Source organism: Serinus canaria, chromosome 4 (assembly GCF_022539315.1).
Source record: "Serinus canaria isolate serCan28SL12 chromosome 4, serCan2020, whole genome shotgun sequence".
Lineage (NCBI taxonomy): Eukaryota > Metazoa > Chordata > Aves > Passeriformes > Fringillidae > Serinus > Serinus canaria.
Window position 1 is genome coordinate 5,550,577 of NC_066317.1, and position 18,805 is coordinate 5,569,381.

The 18,805-nt window shown below is 41.4% G+C and overlaps 1 protein-coding gene across 1 annotated transcript in view; it reads left to right on the top strand.

The window, feature by feature from the left end:
* FAT4 (FAT atypical cadherin 4) overlaps nucleotides 1-18,805 on the top strand; it is a 125,400-nt gene that overhangs the window by 48,985 nt on the left and 57,610 nt on the right. Inside the window, exons 2-3 of the mRNA XM_050973694.1 lie at nucleotides 14,323-14,454; nucleotides 17,191-17,452. Coding sequence (XP_050829651.1) covers nucleotides 14,323-14,454; nucleotides 17,191-17,452 — 394 coding nt within the window. The remainder of the gene's footprint in view (nucleotides 1-14,322; nucleotides 14,455-17,190; nucleotides 17,453-18,805) is intronic.

Here is an 18,805-nt window from a genome sequence, read left to right on the forward strand (position 1 = left end):
TACTTGCATATTTTTAATGACCTTCTGTGCAAAGAAAGTAGAGATGGTGTGCTTTGTAAGTTGCTTTTTAATGTTCTTCTGATGTCTGTGGGGGCTGCTAGAAATGTAGGAAAATACTTTTGTCTAACATAAATGGAAGAAGGATGTCTTCATAAGTTCCAAACTACTTTAGGTCAGTAGAAAGTTGTTTGGGGGCTCCTGTTTGATTTCTGCTGGTTATTAGGCACATGCTCATCAGCCTGAAAAATAAGAAATGGCTTGAGGCAGCAGGCAGGGATTTACCAGAGGTGCCAACAGGTGCTCATGTGTCCTGGGCATGGGAATGTCTGGGAGATCTGAAGATCCCAAAAGATGAAGGAATGTTGGAGCATTTGGGCCCCTCTGGCACATTCAGGGTCACCTGTGCTTGGTTTTGCCCCTCCAAGCTGTGCTGTTGGTCTGGGCTTACAAAGTCACATTGGGAGGCTTGTTCTGCTTTGGAAGGTTTTTCTTTGTAAGAGTTTTTTGGGTTTTTTTTTTGCTTTTGCTTGTTTTTCTCTAAGGGCTAAGATGGGAGGAGCTGTAGAGCCAACATGGATATAATTATCCAAGGGTTTAATTGTGTTGCTCTCTGAAGCTGATAGATTGTGGGGGAAATGAAGGGGGTTTTGCTCAACATGGTTCCCTGCAGCTGTGGGTCAGACCCAGTCTGCAGTGAGGGCTTTGTGGGCAGGAGAGGTGGCTCTGTAGCTCAGACATTGTCCCACCAAGGCCATCTGGAGCTGCTCTGCCATCCAAGCAGAACAGTGATGTCAAACCCAGAGAAATGAAAGGTTTCCCTGTGCTTTGGTCCATCCAGGATGGCAGAGCTGGGTATCAAGTGAATCACAGAATGGTTTGGGTTGGAGGGCACCATAAAGATCATGGGCAGGGACACCTTCCACTGCCCCATGCCCTGTCCACCTGGCCTTGGACACTTCCAGGGCTGGGGCATCCACAGCTTCTCTGGGCAGCCTGTGCCAGGGCCTCCCCACCCTCCCAGCAGAGTTTCTTTTCTATAGCATTTTTTAATGCAAGGCAGACTGTAGGTTCTGGCAGTCTAGACAGAACCATAATGTTTCTTCTGGCTTTTCTCATTAATTTTGACAGATTGGAGGGGTTTGCATTGCTGCTCAAAGAGGTTTCAATTAACCCTTCTAACTCCCTTGTATTGTAGGCTCCTTTTAATTCACTCAGCAGTGTTTGCCTCAGTCCATGCAAAGAAAGGCATTAACCTTGCTAGAGTTTTAGGATTTGTTTTGGGGTTGCTGAAAACAAAGTGTGAATCCAGTTATCAGAAAGTGTGTTAAATACAGCAGCAATTTATTCTTGTGAACAAAATTCATCATTTTGAGACAAAATATGGCATGTCAGCAAATGGCACACAGCAGGGAGTGTGTCAGTGATTCATAAACCATAAAGGAAAGGTAAATAACAGCTCCTGCTTTTCTGTACTATAGGTTGGTCATGGGAAAGGCCAAAGGAGTGACTTCAGTTTACACTTCAGGTTTTGGGGGCTGAGATTTCCTGCAGGAGGTTTTGCTCCTCCCTTTGTGGTTAGTGACCATACAGCTTTTGGATGATGTCCCACTGTGACTGAAAGTAAGGAGTGATGAGGGCTCAGGCTGGCAGCCAGGTCTGCCCTGGATGCACTGTACCAGTCACATCACCTTGTTCCTCTCTCCTTTGTTTTTCCCCCTCTGCAAGACAGCTACTATGATATTTATTATTAGAGAGATGCCTTTAGTCATGTTTGGAGAAAGTCTGCTGGAAGTTTGTAGAAGGCAGCTGTTGATAAAAGCAGAAATTGCCATTATTCATTCCTCACAAATGCTGATATTTCAAGCAGTGTGTTTCTAGATGGGTGTGGGTATTTTCAGCTTTAGAGTGGTTTTTAACAGAACATCTGCATCTCTACTTGCTGTGCCATTACTTGTAAGAGAAACAAATGCCATGTAAAGCACACCATGATGTCTTTGGGGCATGATGCTGTCCCTGTTGCCCTATCACCACCTGTCCATTATGAAATTATGTTGGTAATTACATTGTCTCCATGAACACCACGAGCTAGCAGAGGCATTTGAGTTGTTGCATTTTTTGATTTATTCAGAAGTCTTTGACTGCCTTATTTTCCTTCTCTCAGCTGCTTGATGACTTTTGTCTCAAAAAGCTTGCAGATTTATTGCACTTGTACCTAGAAAACACTTTTTTTACAGGAAAGTTTTGCTCCACCATCTTTCTGTATTACGCTTAGGAAAATAAAATAAGGTGTCCCACCTTATGGAAGGATCAAACCAGGCTGAGATTGAGGAATCTTGGCAGGGAGGGGGGTGTGAATGGTACAAAAAATCAGGAAACAAAACCCCTCACCATTGTTTTTTAAACTTCTCCATGATGCCCAGGTTTGTTGCATCATGGAGAAGTCTAAAAAACTTCTTACTAAGAGTTAATGTGCGGCTTTATTTGGTTTTTTTTTGTATTAAATTTTGCCCACTCTGTTTCTGTTTTCCTGCCCTGTAGTATAATATAATGTAATAATTTAACTGTAATCCATTCAAATTTTGTCCTCAAAATACTTTTTCTATTTTCTCAATTGTCTATAAAACTATTGAAATGCTTCAATTGTGAGCATACAATGAATGATCATTGTCTAATCTGTTCCACATGGATAGTGGGCCAGATTGTACATTCAGTACACAGCACTCCTTAATTCAGTTAAAACCAGAAAGACTGAGACTGTTGCAACCTACAAAACCTTTAGAAAAAAATGTACTTAAAAAAAAAAATCTCATGCCACATCACAGGCACCCTGCTGAAGACACAAATCAAAGGAAGTAAAGCAAGGGGAAAACACAAGGAAATTGAGCTTAGGTTCCATCTTCAAAAGGCAGAATTATATCTTTTAGTTGTGTATTTTGGGATTCTTGAACTCTGTTATGAATTTCTGAATCTTTTATGGTTACACTTGAACATTTATTCTGATTGGGTTTGTTTTGTTAGGTTTTTTTTTGGTTTTCTGTGTTTTTTTTGGTTTTCTGTGTTCCTCAGAAGGGAACTGATGATTCTCAGCTCTTCGAAAATTCCTCCTGTACATTTTAAATATCCAGAGACTTGTAGTAATTCACCAGTGGTCATTACTACAGTGGTCATTGGTGAGCTTCCAAAAGGATCAAAGATTTGGCACAATCAGGATAACAACTGAAAACCCCAGTGCTGTAACGCAAGGAATAGCTGAGTCACTTCAGTGGGGACATCAGACAGGGCATGAAAAGGTTCTTTGGTTTCTCCTAGGCTTGAAATGCCATGGGAACCATTCTCTTGTGGTATATCTGCTTCCTGCCACACTGAAATGAAGATATGCAGAAGTGCCGGTGTATTTCTTTCTTCTTTCTTTTTCCCCTCTAAAGGTTTACTAAGATGATCAGAACTCAAAAGTTTTTACCTGATTAAAGGGAGGCTTTGGTTTGGTACAATTGCTGGTGATTTTTCTGACCCAGTAATCAGGGCTTGCTTAGGGCTATCCACAATGAAACAAATAAATAAATAGAAAAAGTCAGTGAGAGGTTGGCTGTGGTGCAAAGTCAGGGTGCTGGGGGAGGGAGATGTGATACAGGAATATGTCAGGATCTGGGCTATTAAAAGTTCTCATTATTGATTGTAGCAGCCAGAGAGCTGAACTTCATAGTTTGATGTAGGTTCTGCATCTAGGGAAGATGTAGTGGATGGTTAGGAACCAGTAAAAGTCCAATCTCTGAATTTATGCTCAAATAAAACACTTCATATTCTTTATTAAGGAAGATGACTGTAAGAATCCCACATAAGCACACTGCTCCAGCTATTTCTGTGAAAGTGTGGGGGTTTTTACTTGGTTTTTCTTCAGTGCACAGGGTCATGTGTGTATTTACAAATATGCTGAAATTACATGTTTCAAAAAGACAATTTAATTAGTCTTTAATGCTTGATTTTCTAAATTTGCTGTGTCAAATCCAAAGTCTAGCAGCTGAGTAAGAAAATGCAAAAGGTGAGTGAGGGAAACAAAAATTGTTGGCTGACATGAAGAGTTCTCTAAGTGGAGTTGCAGCCACCTTTCACATTCCTGGGCCAGAAGAAATGTGTTATTCAGCTATTTAGAGTATTTTTGGAGATGAAAGCTTTTAATTATATGCAAACTTGAATCTTCATGGTTTGGTAAAAGACTAATATAGAGGTTTTTATTTAGCTTCAAGAAGGGCTTTATTGCAACACCTCATCACCAGAAACAACAATTTTTTTCAAGAAGAGATAATGTAGACATGTTGAATTTAGTTGGGGAGAAAAACTAGGCTTTGGAGGCATGTAGGACTTTTTTTTTTTGGTCCAGGTGTAGGAGTTGGTCCAACAGACAGTGCATCAGCCTACTATTATCATGGGGGACTTCCTTAATAATTGTACTGAAGGTTCCACAGCCATGGTGGACCAAAATGATAACTGGGGAAAGAAAGATGTGCCTGAAGGTCCAGCTGCCTAAATGAAAATTCTGAAATATGTGTGAAAAGCAGAATAAAGGAGGGCTGGTGTGCCCAGTGGGTTGAAGTTCTTGACCCTGCCCCTGTAGCCTGGATTGCCAGCTGGCTCTGCCGAGGGCAGCCACATCAAAAGATCCAGCTGTGGCCACAGAAAAAAAAGGTTTTCTGGCCTCAAGTGGCCTGTGGCCACAGGGAAGGGAAGGGACCCTCCCTGACACCAGATGTGAAGCTGCTGCACAAGGCTGTAGTCTGCAAAAGAGCAATATGGGGAGGAAGGCATTTCCCTGAAATTTGTGGGAGGATGCAGAAATATTTGGAATTTCTAGCCCTGATAGTTCCCTGCTAGCAGTGCTGTGGAGGGGAAGAACCTTTGGTCATTTCTATAAAATGGCCTTGTACTCCTAAATGTGAAACAGAAGAGTAACACGTTGGCCTTGTGTGTTTTTTGGCCAAAGTCTCTTTAGGTTCTTAGAGGGATTCTTAGGATGGTGCCACATAGGAAACCCTCGGATCTTAAATATATCTTAAGTATATCTCAAATATCAGATAGTTTTCTGTGAGTGCAAGGGAACATAGTGTCTTAGTGTCTACAGCAGTGCTTTTTCTGCCATGGCTCTGGGTAAAGAGGTTTTCATTTTGCTCTTTGGGCAGCCTTCAGTGATGGGATGGATTTATCACATCGTCCTGATGACTGCATGTGTCTTAAATGTCACACCTGTAAGTTTAATTAGGTGATTTATTTAATTTAGAGGTGTGACATTCCCATTCTTGAACTTCTAATGCTTGCATTTTCTGACTTTATCCTTTTTTTTTTTTCTTATTTTCTGGCACAGACTGAAATGTTCTTACCCATTCAATCCATTTCCTATTACATGGCAGTAGAACTCATTTAATTAAATGCAAAGTTATAAGCCAAATGGGTCCCAAATGTATACTGCTTTAAGAAAAAAAACAAAATTCCTAAAAGAAAGAAAGAAAAAAACCTCACTAGCAAGAGTTTGTGCTGGTTTGGCAGGTATTTGGAATGGAGTTTGTGACCAGAGGTGGAACTAGATGCAGAAGAAGCAATGTCTTTATGAGAAAGTCACCCCATTTATCTGGGGAAATGCTGTAGGGCCCTGTGGGTGTGCATATCCAGCATCCATGGAAAGGATGGGTGGGTGGAGAAGTTTTCATGGTCCTTAGTGCCAGCCCAGCTCTGCCCTGGTGCAATCTCCTGGTCCTTAGTGCCAGCCCAGCTCTGCCCTGGTGCAATCTCCTGGTCCTTAGTGCCAGCCCAGCTCTGCTCTGGTGCAATCTCCTGGTCCTTAGTGCCAGCTCAGATGTTCCTTGGTGCAATCTCCTGGTCCTTAGTGCCAGCCCAGCTGTTCCTTGGTGCAATCTCCTGGTCCTTAGTTCAGGCCAGCTCTGTCCTGGTGCAATCTCATGGTCCTTAGTGCCAGCCCAGCTCTGCTCTGGTGCAATCTCCTGGTCCTTAGTGCCAGCCCAGCTGTTCCTTGGTGCAATCTCCTGGTCCTTAGTGCCAGCCCAGCTCTGCTCTGGTGCAATCTCCTGGTCCTTAGTGCCAGCCCAGCTGTTCCTTGGTGCAATCTCCTGGTCCTTAGTGCCAGCCCAGCTGTTCCTTGGTGCCACTGGGTTGCAGTTTCTGGGAGAGGTCCTGTTGTGCTAATTAGTGCTGCTTAAATTGAGTTCAGAGTAACTCATCCCTACAATCAATCTGTTTTAAAACTCTGTGAATATTGACTGAGCTATACATGTTATTCATTAACAGTCCTGACAAAATAACCTCTATTTCATTATGGTTCTGGTGGTAAGAGAAGGGGGAAAATAAATGCTGGTGGCATTTCTTATCAGTTTTATCCCTTGTACCAATTTGGTGTTTATCTCTGATTTGCTGTGAAGCTGGATCCTACTGGGTTTCCATGTTTATGATTCTGTATGTTTTGATGTGTGTTTTAAAGTCAGCATGCTGTTACTTTGTTAAATTAGCCAAGGTTTGAGTAGTGCTTTCCCTAATCCAGTTTTAATTCCCTCTGCTGCATGTGAGACTGTGTCTCTTTTAAGAAAATGATGTAGTGCTTAAATTACCTTAAAATACTGATTTCAGAAAGAATTAGAATTTTAGCATTGCTTGCTTTGCCTTTAGCAAAACTTAATTTTTTTAAATCTTCTGTGTTGGAAATGTCAGTGTCCTGTCCTGGCTGGTGGCCTTCTGCTGGGGCAAGATTGTTTCTTTTCAGTGTCTTTCATCTGGACTTTGGCAAAAAAAGTTAGCTGTAGCCACAGTAGGTAACACATTTCCAGACAATGCCTTATTGTCTGCACAGGCTGCAGGCAGAGACCTTGCATACTACTTAGAATCAAGATTAAATTACCAACCTTTTGGGCATTTTTATGTAAAATGCTCTTTATTATGGTTTTCTCATAGCTCAAGTATGAGTCACTTGCAAGCCATAATAGATTTTGGCTATGCTGCATGATGAAGTGTTCTGGATGCAGTGAAACATTTAATCAAGACTCCAGGCAGTGCAACTCCCAGTGGTCACCTTAACAGATAGGGGGGGGGGAAAAGGGAGAGAAAATGAAACAATTATGGCACCTTTTTTTTTTACAGCACTAGGATCAATATTTCTTAGAGACAACAGAAGGAAGGAGCTTCTCTTTGAATGTTTATTTTAAATGATGATGAAAGCAGATTTGCAGCTGATTTAGGTGTAAGGAAGAAATTTTCCATGATGAGGGTGGTGGAGCACTGGCACAGGTTGCCCAGAGAGGTGGTGGATGTCCCATTCCTGGGAACATTCAGTGCCAGGTTGGATGGGGCTCTGGCCAACCTGGTCTAGATAAAGATGTCCCTGCTCACTGCAGAGAGCCTGGACTAGATGGTCTTAAGGGGTCCTTTCTAACCCAAATTATTCTGTCATTCTAGGATTTTTCTGATAATGCCAATTAAATTCCAATGGCTTTGGATCTCCCAGAACTTCATAATAATGCTTTATAAAAGTGTCTTGGTTGAAAAGCATCAAATCACCCTACTAAACTGTACATAAATAGGATATCAACTCCAGGAGGGTTCTGCAGTGTTAAAATGCTGGAGTTGGACCCCACAGATTAAAATTACCTGGGAAATTGCAGCACCACATATTAATCATAATAACATTTATAGGGATCCATACATGTCTGTTTAATGGACACAGCAAAACATGTTTCGAAGTGCAGAGAACCCTAAATTTCCAAACAATTTCAAGGCTGCTAATCAGCAGTAATTCCTGATTCTGTGAGGTAAAAGGAAATATTTCTAAAATCCTATTCTATATTACTGCTGCCATGTATACATTGTTCATGTTTTATTTGCTCTGGGGCACCTGAAGTGGGCAGTGGTGGAGCCTAGGACAGCTTTCACATCCTGTCTTTTATCAAGCTTGAACTCAGACATCAGAATTAAGTCTTTTAAACCTGGCTTTTTAAACTTCTTTTTTTCCCAAACAGTGCTTTTTTAGCACTTTCCCCCCACATTTTCTCCCCAGTTGCAATCTTCCCCCTGTTAACAGTGGGATTCTTAGCAACATTACATTTCTATTTAACAGGTCTGCTGGCCTGCAGCACAATAGACTAATGTGGTTTTTATTGTGCTAGCATGCACTGGGATTGTTTGCCTCCTGGAAAATGGGATATTCAGATGCCTCATTCAGCCTCAGCTATTGCCTTGTCCCAAGATATTTTCTTTATAAATGGGCTTTCCATCTTGTTGTGAAAATTGTAAATGTGCATGATCAGTAGTTCAGGTTTTTCACCTTCCTGAGCTCTGCTATTATTGGGTATTCAAGTAATTTCAAAGCCTAAGTGTTTATTTCTTTACCCTCAAACTTACTGTTTCCCAGTGATTCAGAGCAAGGTGGGAAACTGGTTCAAGATGGGCCATGGGGTTTTATATTTATTTATTTATGTCAAATTTTGTTACTTTTAAAGAGGATTTTTCTTCTTTTTTTCCTAAAAATATATTTCCAGACATGCATTGTACTCTGATCCTTTATCTCCCCACTCCCTTGCCTCTCCACTTTGGAGGAAGCACCCATGCCCTGCTCCTCAAGCACTGAGTGTAAAACCATGACTTCATTGGTGTGTGGCCCACCTGATTCCTCACATTACTTTAAAAAAGAAATCTGCACATGCATGTGTGTTTTCCAGGATTAGGGAATCATTGCTGGATGAAGGAGAAGGGTGAGCTGATGAATGAAAAAAAAAGGCTAGTGTTGGCCAGGTTCTTCAGTCAGTTACATGGATGGGGTGAATTAATAGTTGTATTCTTTCCTTTTACCATCATGAGTGATATTCCTTAGAATATTTACCAAGGGAGGGGGAAATAAAATCCTTCCTCTTTTATTCAGTTCAAATTGATAATGTGCTGCCATGGTCTCCAGCAAAAAAGAAAAAGCTCTTTAATTTTGTTTTAAGATGAAGGATCATCTAATGGCTTAGGCATAAACCAAAGTCTCCAGGGTGATTTGTGGGGATGCTGCTCGTGGATTATTAGAGGGGATCTCCTGAGAGAGGCAGCAAGCAAAGGGAAGAAGAATGACTCAACACCATAGAAATGGAAAGAAAAGCTGTTGCCTCTGCACTCTGTTTGATCTTTAATCAAATAGTTGTAGCTTTTGAAGAGGCACGGGAGGCGTGAGGCATCTGGGAGTTCCTCCTCCTCAGATCCTGCTCTATCTATAGATCTGTGACCCACTGTGTGCCATGCATAGCCTGGCTCCAAGCAGGAGTTGCTCTTTGGGGACTCCCAGGGAAACTTGCTGCTGCCATGTGAGCTCATTCATGTTTCCTGTGTCATCTTTTTTTTCCTCCTCTCACTGTCATTTGATAGGTGGGAGAGCTTCAGAAAGCTGTTCTGTCTGTAAAGGCTCCTGAGTTTGGAAGAAAAGCCAATGAAATGTTAATAACTGTAGTAAAACAGAAGGATGGGGTCTGGCCAAGTGAACCCATTGGTTTATGGAAGGTGTTTTGATTGGTTAGAATTTGGCACACTGCCTTGCAGGGCGATGTTTTATTTTACATACCTCTGTAGCTCATAAACCCAGCCACTAAAATAATTTCTTTTTCCAGAATAAAACTCTCATTTTAAGCTTTTTATGTTGAGAGTGGAACTTGTCTAGCCTGTTCAGTAATACTTACCTGGGGTACTGGTATTTTTGAAGTGGAATTGGTTCAACAAATTATTTTAAATAAGCTGTAGAATAGTTTATGTCTTAAATGTTTTAATAGATCTGTGTGCTTTAAAATTTGAGGTCTTGGTATGATTCCTATATCTGTTAACAGCTGAGGTTTATCTGAATAGAGAAAGAACTATTTTCCTAATATCTACATTCAGAGTAAATTGTGGCAGAACTGTTTGAGGTGAGTGCTGCCCTGCCTCAATCTGTTCTGAATTTGTTTAGGGAGGAAAAAAAAAAAACCAAAAACCCACAAGAGGCTAATTTGAACAGCAAATAAGAATCCTAACAAGATCAAGGCAATTAATACTTCCTCTGCTTTTAAAATGTCTGTGACAACAGGCTGCAGCAATCAAATTGTCACAGATGAGGATGAGCTGGCCATCTGTAGCTGTGGCAGGGGCAGGGAGTTATTGTGAGAATGTTATTAAGCCTGTGAAGGAGAAATTTGATTCATGCACAGGGAAATTTGTGGTATTGTTTGGCTTTCTATATTGCAGATCTCTGTGGTTTGTTGTATGCCTCTGTTTTTGCATCTTAGCTTGAGTCAAACATGAAACAAGCACACAAAAAAAACCTAATTAAAAAAAAAACCCCACACAAAGATGGTTTACATAGAAATTGATATGTAAAATTACTGTGTTTATTTTACAAGGGTTGGTAAATAAACAATTTGTATTTGTCTGAAGAATAAGCTCTGAGGGAAAGCTTTGAATTTCAGTCTGTTTTTTTTCTAGATGCATTAAATGTGTGAGGGAAAAGCATTGTACTAGAATCTGTACAAGACTAATTTTGTGGAGATGTATGTACAGGTGGATTGACCAAAGCTTTCTGATTTCTTTTCATTTTCCCTTGAAAAACAACAGCAAAACAATATTATGAATCTATTAATCAGTTTTCCATCACACTCTTAACAGATTTAAGAGAGTCTGTAGCTATTTGTGCTCTCATAGCTTCTGCAGAAATTCAAGGCTGTTCAGAGGAGCAAAGCCCCCATCGGTGCCTGGACCACAGGAGAGGGCAAGTTAGAGATTAAAAAAGGTGCAAAGATGCTTAACTATCTTTGCTGTTTCTGTATTTTATTATGTTTGAGTCCTGTGAGTGGCAGTAAGAACTTTTGGGTCCTGTATTAAAAGTTGCTGTTGATGCAAATGGGAATTGAGGATTTGTCCGATGGAAAGTGGCAGAAATTGTTGTTGCATAGTGCAGTACTTGGAGTGCTGTGAGGTGCTTGGTTTGGGTCTGCCTTTGCATCCTAGATTTGTTCTGAGTGATGAGTTTGAGGTCAGGGAAGAATATTCCTCATTTTGGATGGATTTGGACAAGGGGGTGGCAATCATCACTTTCCATGTAGCCTGGGCACGTTGCTTCCTGCAGTTCTACAGGGATTGGCATGTAATGGTTCCTTTCTTCCAAGGTTTGGATAAATCCCTTCAGCTGCCTTGTGGTGTATTTGAGGTTTCAAGGCCTTTGGTTTCCTGGATATTTGTTCTTGTACTTCTGCTCTTGCCACCAGTGTGAGCTGGGAGAATCGTGTGTGCTGAGATCAGCACGTGATCTGTGGGACCCTTCTGAATGTGACTCCTGTGGTGCAAACACCACCATGACCACCTTGCCTTGCCTTCTTTAAGTCCAGGGCAGAATTACACTTAATTTTTAATTGGTGGTTTATGATCATAACCAAACCATGTATTTCCTAAAGTGGCACACATTCATTTCTTTATGCAAATGTCAGGTGGGATTAAAAAAATAGGAGCTGCTGGTTGGGAAAAGGTTTAGTTTAGATCTTTGATTAAAGCTTTGTGGAATTTTCTCTTTTCTTTTTCTTCTCCAGTAAAGGTGTGATAAGATCCTCTGCAATCTTCCAGTGCCCCATGGCAATGGAAGACTTTGTGGTTGTGGTTCTCCTGTGGGCTTCTGCTTCATATTGGAATTTATGGAATAATTTCAAAGTGAAATTAATTGGTGAGCTCCTGGATATTCAGTTGACATCCCATCTCATTCAGGATGTATGAGGTCCTCTCTTAAATGAAATGTAACAGATTCTTGTTTGGGGAAAATGTGAAGTTTTTCCTCCAATCTTTTTTTCATAGATGTCTTAGACCAGGCTGGATGAGCCCTGAGGAACCTGGTCTAGTGAGTGGCATCCTCATCCCTGGCAGGGTGGGTGGAACTGCATCACCTTTTAGGTCCCTTCCAGCCCACACCATGCTGTGATTCCATGGTTGTTTCAGTGAAATTTCTGCAAATGAGTGCATCCAAGGATCTGACTCTCAGGTCTGCAGGTCTCTTTGGAAGCTGAAGTAGTTAATTCTAGCAGAGGTAAAAAGATAGCTTTAGACACAGATGCTAATTGGACTTAGCCCATGGTGAACTGTGAAGCAATACACATTATCTAAGCCTTGTGGATAAGTAATAAATCATGGTGTAAATGCTCTTTAAAAATGCTGTGGTTTTTTTTCTAAAAAATTCTGATCCTTATTTGAGAATTTCTTATTTTTTCCACCATCTAAAGCACATCTTTGGGATAAAATACAGTTTCTTTGTTTGCTTGTGAACTGATTTTTCAGAATAAAATTACCTCTTTTATTCTTCTTTTTTTTCCACTTCTCTGGAATCTGACTTTATAATTAACTTATTTGTCCCCAACCCTTAGCCATCTGTGTTCTTGGATCCTCACTATTTCACATTATTCAAGCTGTAGGCGATGCACAGCTCCTATCCCAAACCCCCCAGAAGTTGTCACATATTTTTCATATCATTTGTACAAAGGGCAATTTCTCTTCATGAAATTGGGTTCTGGTGGTGAAATGTCACCCTCAGCTGAAACATTAGCTGTGAATGACACGTATGGTAGGAATAGATGAATTGCAGAGCTGTGCAGCTGCTTTACCTTGAAACCCTGTCTGGGGAAATGCTGCACTTTGGGGAGGAAAGCAGGAGGAGTGTGCTGAGCCAGTTCCAAGGGCAAGGAGGGCTGGCAAAATCTTTCATCTGGCATTTCTACCACGTCCCTCCCATTTCTGTGATTAATTGTCACCCAGTCTCCTTGAAAACCAACCTGGGCTGGCTTCTTCTCCAAAAGTTTGTGTCTGGTGGGGTGGTTGTCAGTCTCTGCTGGTGATGCTCTGCTCAGCACTCCTTGTGCTTCTGCTGTCAGGGATATAAACTTAACAATAAAACCTTCTGGGCTGATCTGTCTCAGGCTGTGAATTGTTCTGTGTACCATTTTTGAGTCTCCAAAGGGATTAAATAGGGGATAAATAAATAATGGCCTTCTATAAATGACCCCTGTTCTGTCTCCATTTCCAGCATTATATTAATATTACACTAATATTGATATAATATTTCCTCTGTGTTTGGGATCATCCTGGTGATCAAGTCAGAACAGTTTGGCCACTGGTGGTCCCTGTGAAAACAGAACAGAGAAGAAAATGTTACGACAGGGGACTAGAAACAGCAGAAATCATAGACTTGGGATCACCAGGAATGCCTGTCTTGGTTATATCCAGAGCAGCCCAATCCATATATTTTCAAGTGAGTGCCTGGAGAATCCTTGTGGGTAAGGGCATAGCAGATACTGTAGCATAAATAAGGTTTTGTCTGTCAATCCAGGTACCTTCTTTAAGTCATCCATACCTTTGCCTTTTAACTTCTCTGTTCCTCAGTTCTTTCAGCTACTCATTTCCTCCTTAGTGGGTCTTCAGAGTTTGGTGATTGTTTAATATTTTGGGTCCAAAACCATACTTTTTTTTTTTTCCATGATAAATATAAAACAGCTGTGCCTTCTTTTTCTAATTTGGAATATTGCATTCCAGACCCAGCAACAAGAGAAAATGTAGCTCTGCATCTTTTTGAATTAGCATCAGCAGGGCAGCAATCTTGCTTATGAAAAACTAGGGATAAAGATCACAAAACAACCTTTCAGGAGCTATCCTTCTTACTTGGAAAGACACACAAATATGGCATGTGAAAAGAACATTTATTGAGTTTTGGATAGTCAAGGAGAGTAGATGCTCGTGGGTGCTCCTAAAGCAACGTTTATGTTTGCAATTAGAGGGGAGTTTTGAGAGAGAGAAAAGCAGATTATTTGTTATAAAATATATTAAGTGCAAGGGTGTTTTTTTTCCCCCTCTCACAACGGAGAGTTGCCAATATATAAACATTTCAGAGAGAATTTTACACCACCTCATCTTTATGTCAGGCAGCATTTAATGGTTGAACGATCTCCTGCCCCGGCCCTTGGCAGTTCCTCTCCAGGGGCTGACTTTGAGGATTACAGTGACAGTCTATCAGTGGATCTCTTCCAGTATAAACTAGACTAGGACCATTTAAAATCAGCTGCTATCAACAAGTCAAATTAACTTTATTTTTCTTAGAGGTTTTCCTAGGAGTATTTTATAACAGTGTGGAATTTTAATATCCGGATGGGCTTTTCCTATTGTTGGGGTGATTTGGGAATGTGCTAATTCATGTGATTAGGAGCAATTTACCTGATTTCTTCCAGAATTATTTTATTAGTAACGTTCAGGTCTAATCCTTGTCCAGTGCTCAAATTTTTTTCCTATTCCTGCTTTTTACAGGTAGAAATAACACTTCAGGATATCAATGACAACCCACCAGTATTCCCCACAGACATGCTTGACCTGACTGTAGAGGAGAACATAGGGGATGGATCTAAAATACTGCAGCTGACAGCCATGGATGCTGATGAGGTAGGAGCATGATTTCAGCTTTGAATATTGGTACTAAAAGTGACATTCTGGACATGTTTTTTACCTGTTTTCTTCATCCCTTGGTGTGAGCTTGGCCTTAGGAATCATGGCAGTCATTCACAAAGTTCTGTTCAGTACTGTGGAGGTCTGAGTTAACTTTGAAACCAAGATGTTGTAGTTGAGCCCAGTTCCAAGGTGAGCAATAAAATTAATCTGAGACAAGCCTTGGAGAACAAGTAAAGCTCTGATAATGCCTGCTTTCCCTTGACTAGACCTAACAAAGGTCAATAGAAGAATTGATCTTTATTCTCCTAATAAAGAATCAATAGAAACCTTCCAAAAGGTTTTATTTTACCAAAAAGTGGAGAAAAGAAATAAGGATAAAATGTGTGCTCTGTACATGAATTTGTTTGCAAAAGAATTTTGCCCTCTGAGATTCATTATTATGAGGATGCTGCAACTAAGATACTATGCAAAAACTACCATGCCATTGATGCATTCATTTATTTTAGAAACTTGAGTTATAAAAATGTTAATCATGTTATTTTTGTTTGCTTGAACTGTTGCTTTCCATGAGGAAAACTACTAAAAAGTGAATATAATCACACAAAAAGTTTGTTGTGTCATTAAAATACAGAGTTACACTTGACAACAACAAGCAGTTCTTGTTTTCCAATAACAGGGTGATTCAACCTCCTCAGGAGAATTTTATTCCTGGCCTTTTTTGTGTTAGCTTGGTTAGTCTTCCTGTGATTGTTAACTGGTGTACTTAATCTTACTACTACAGAGGGAACCACGGGAACACCCCCGGGAATGGTGTGAATGGGATTGTAAATATTTTGGTTTTCTCTTGATTTTCCAGTAGTAGCCTGGTACACAGACAAAACCCAGGATTTTGGAAAGGTGCAGTTGTGTAACAAAAATTCTATCTGCTTGTCTTTCTTTTAGGAAGCAGTAAATACTGAGCTATCACTCTGTGGTCTGGTATGGCAAATGTATCTAAGATTACAGCAATAATGCTCCAGCCTCTTTTTAACCATTCCTGAGCTGCCCCATATCTATTACCCCTTCTGAAGCACTCCACCCAGTGGGAAATGATCTGTTACCTTAGAGGGAAATCAGTCAGTGTTTTTATCAAAAGGAATGATCAATCTCCCTGCCAGAACATTTGTAACTCAAACTCTTTACAAGGAGCCCAAGTTTTCCTAGTGATGTGCAGCTTTGGACTGAGATACCCTTTTATTCCCCCTTGCTTTTTGAAGGGGGAGGGTTTTATATTGAGGGCAAAGTATAAATTAGGATCACACATGGCTGTGGTTTTAGCTGCACTCTCTTAGAAGGACTCTGGCTGGTCAAACATGGGGTGAAAATGTTGTCACCTCTGACAGTTCCCATGAGATGTGATGGCTAAGCCAGACAATTGGAGGAAAGCCTGTGACATCCCCTGGGCACACCTGAGCACACAGATGGAGCACTGCACACAGCTCTGCAGGGCTGGGCACCTGCAGAAGCCTGTTTTCTTTCTAAATTTCCTTTTATCAGTTAGATCAGTCTGACTCTTTGAAAGAGCATCCCAGAGAGAAAGTTTGGCACGGGGCACTCTGGTAAGGTCAGGTAACTAATGCTTGTGTCTCCTCTGACAAACACAAGCAGGTGTTTATCTCTGGTAATTTGCTTTTTTAGGCAGGAATATTTGAAACAGCCCTAAAATTCCTTTCTGTTTTATCTCTTTGATCTGCTGTTCATTGCAGCAGTGCCACTGGCATGTCAGCAGCAGGTTTCAGCTGTCAAACCTGAGCATTGCCCTGGCACCAGAGGAGAGTACAGTAAATATCTGCTTGAATTTCCAGGCACCATCAGCACACAGGGTTTGGAATACTGTATCTGATGTTAGAGGCTACCAAACCTTCAGTGTCCTTAAGCCTGCCTTGGAAAAAGAAAAGAATGTCATGTACTTATGTGACATTACTTTTCCTTAATTTTCCTTTCAACCAAAATGCTCAAAGTCCACATGAATGCTTCTTTTTTTCCCCCAAGAATAAATGAAATTTTGTGACCCAAAAGCAAATGCTTTTGACTTGCAGCACAACCCAAGAGATCAGAACTGTGATTTTAATGATGTGTGATTTGTCACTTTGGGGTTTTTTATTTACATGGGTAAATAGATTTCCATGCAGAAACTGACCTTTGAGGGGCTGCTGCAAGCACAGCCTCCATGAGTTTCTCCTTACCATGAGCTGTGGCTGGAAGTGTTGCCACGTGGCTGCCCCAGGTCCCCCTGCTTCCATGCCCCCCTTCCTCCCTCTCCTGCTCCCTCCATCCCACCTCCAGAGAGCAAGAAAGGCAGAGCTGATCCCACTGGCAGGGATTTAATTTAACCTTCCAAGATAATAAGGATCAATGTTTATTCTTGTTTTAAGAAGTCACACTGCTCGGTGATGCTGGTCTGAAACTAAAGCAGGTAACAGAGTGTGTTGGTATTGATTGGATGAAATCCTGTTACAAAGAGTGGAGCACAAAGTATCTGGGTAATCTCATCATTTCACATCTCATAAATAAAGGCTGTGTGCATGTGGGGCTGAAGCAGGGACTGGGCAGGAAGGCTGTTTATTAAAGGAAACCGTTCTGAAAAATAATCCCCGAGCGCAGTTCCTGGAACGATCCTTGTCTTACTGCAAGTTATGATGTGGTTTTCCTGGCGAGGGAGGCCATCTGACCACTTCTGTTCTGGCTTAGGGAGCCAATGCCCTGGTGACATACACCATCATCAGTGGTGCAGATGATAGCTTCCACATTGACCCCGAGTCGGGGGAGCTGATCGCCACCAGGCGCCTGGACCGCGAGCGCCGCTCCAAGTACTCCCTGCTGGTGCGCGCCGACGACGGCCTGCAATCCTCGGATGTGCGGATAAACATCACCGTCAGCGACGTCAACGACCACATCCCCAAGTTCTCCAAGCCAGTGTACTCCTTTGACATCCCAGAAGATGCCACTCCAGGTAAACAGGACGTGGAAATATGACCACTGAGCTCTGGAGTGGTTGTTTTCTTCGTTTGAAGCTGGTTTCGTATACAAGAGCTTCTTTTGATGCTTAAAATGGGGGCTGTAAATTAAAAAGTGTTTAGATCAAAAAAAAGTTTTCAAATACTGAGCTCTGTTACATGTCTCCAGGTGAGAAATGAATATTCCTTCCAAGATTTTATACAGATTGCTGGTACAAAAGCAGTATCTACCAGCAGCCTGTTAGAAACTTATTCTAAAACAGGAATAAACCAAGGAGATGCAAATTATGTGGTGTTAGCTTTCAAGCTTTATTAGGGTTTTCATAAGCATGGGAGTCTCAGTTTGGGAGAACTAAGGTTACCCCCATGCCTCCAACTTTGGCACTTTGCCCCACAGTCTGTGTCCCAAAATTTGGTGGGGCTTCACATTAAAGAATTACAGTGCAGTCAGCTGTGCTTCAGGAATCTGATCTGGAAGGAATTGAGATGTCTGTATAGCACAGAGTGCTTTGGTGGCTGATCCCCAGCCGTGCTCTTTTCTCTTAGAGCTTTGAGTCTCAGACTGTTTCAGCAAGAGGCAAGCCTAATTCCCTCCACATGAAAATGAGACTTCTCTCGTTAATCATTTACAGGGTGTACATTAGTGCTTTATAGCCAGCTCAGCAGTGATGGATGCTGAAGGAACAAATAGGCTGATTTTCTATTTAAGTACTGCATCTTCTCCTGCTCTGCTCTCCAGAAGTCTGGGAGCAGCTGGCAAGTTCACCCAGTAGGGAAGGACCATGAGGTTTCCCTTTTGAGGTTCCACTTTCTTTCCCGGAGAGTAATCCCCATTCCCCTTGCAGTTAAAGAAACATTAAAGCTTGAGATCATGAAATGGGTGTGAAAGACACCAGCATATCCAGCTGGATTAAAGGGGGTTACAGCACTCTTCTTTGTTCTGATGATATAAGCAGTTTTCATTATCATGTTGCTTGAAAGTAGTTAACTGTGCTGCACGTAGTTCATCTGGTTCCAAGGAAAGGAAACCTAATGATTTCTTTTCTTGGAAATGAGCTGATCTTAATTATAATTAGTGTTCGAAATACTAAAAAGTGACACTTGATTTCCAAACTGTAGTCAGATAGGTCAGCTATGCAGAAATGAAAACACTGGCACAAATTCACAGGGCGTTGAATTTCAGAAAGCAGCGGAGAACAGACCCCTATAGGGTTTCTAGTTTTCTAACCACAGTTACCCTGCAAAGGCACTGTTTCAAAAAGCAGAGCTGGGTTATGCGGTTTGTACTCACATCTTGGGTTCTGCATTTGGAAAGAAGTGTCTAGAAGGTTCCAGAACTTGTGATTGTC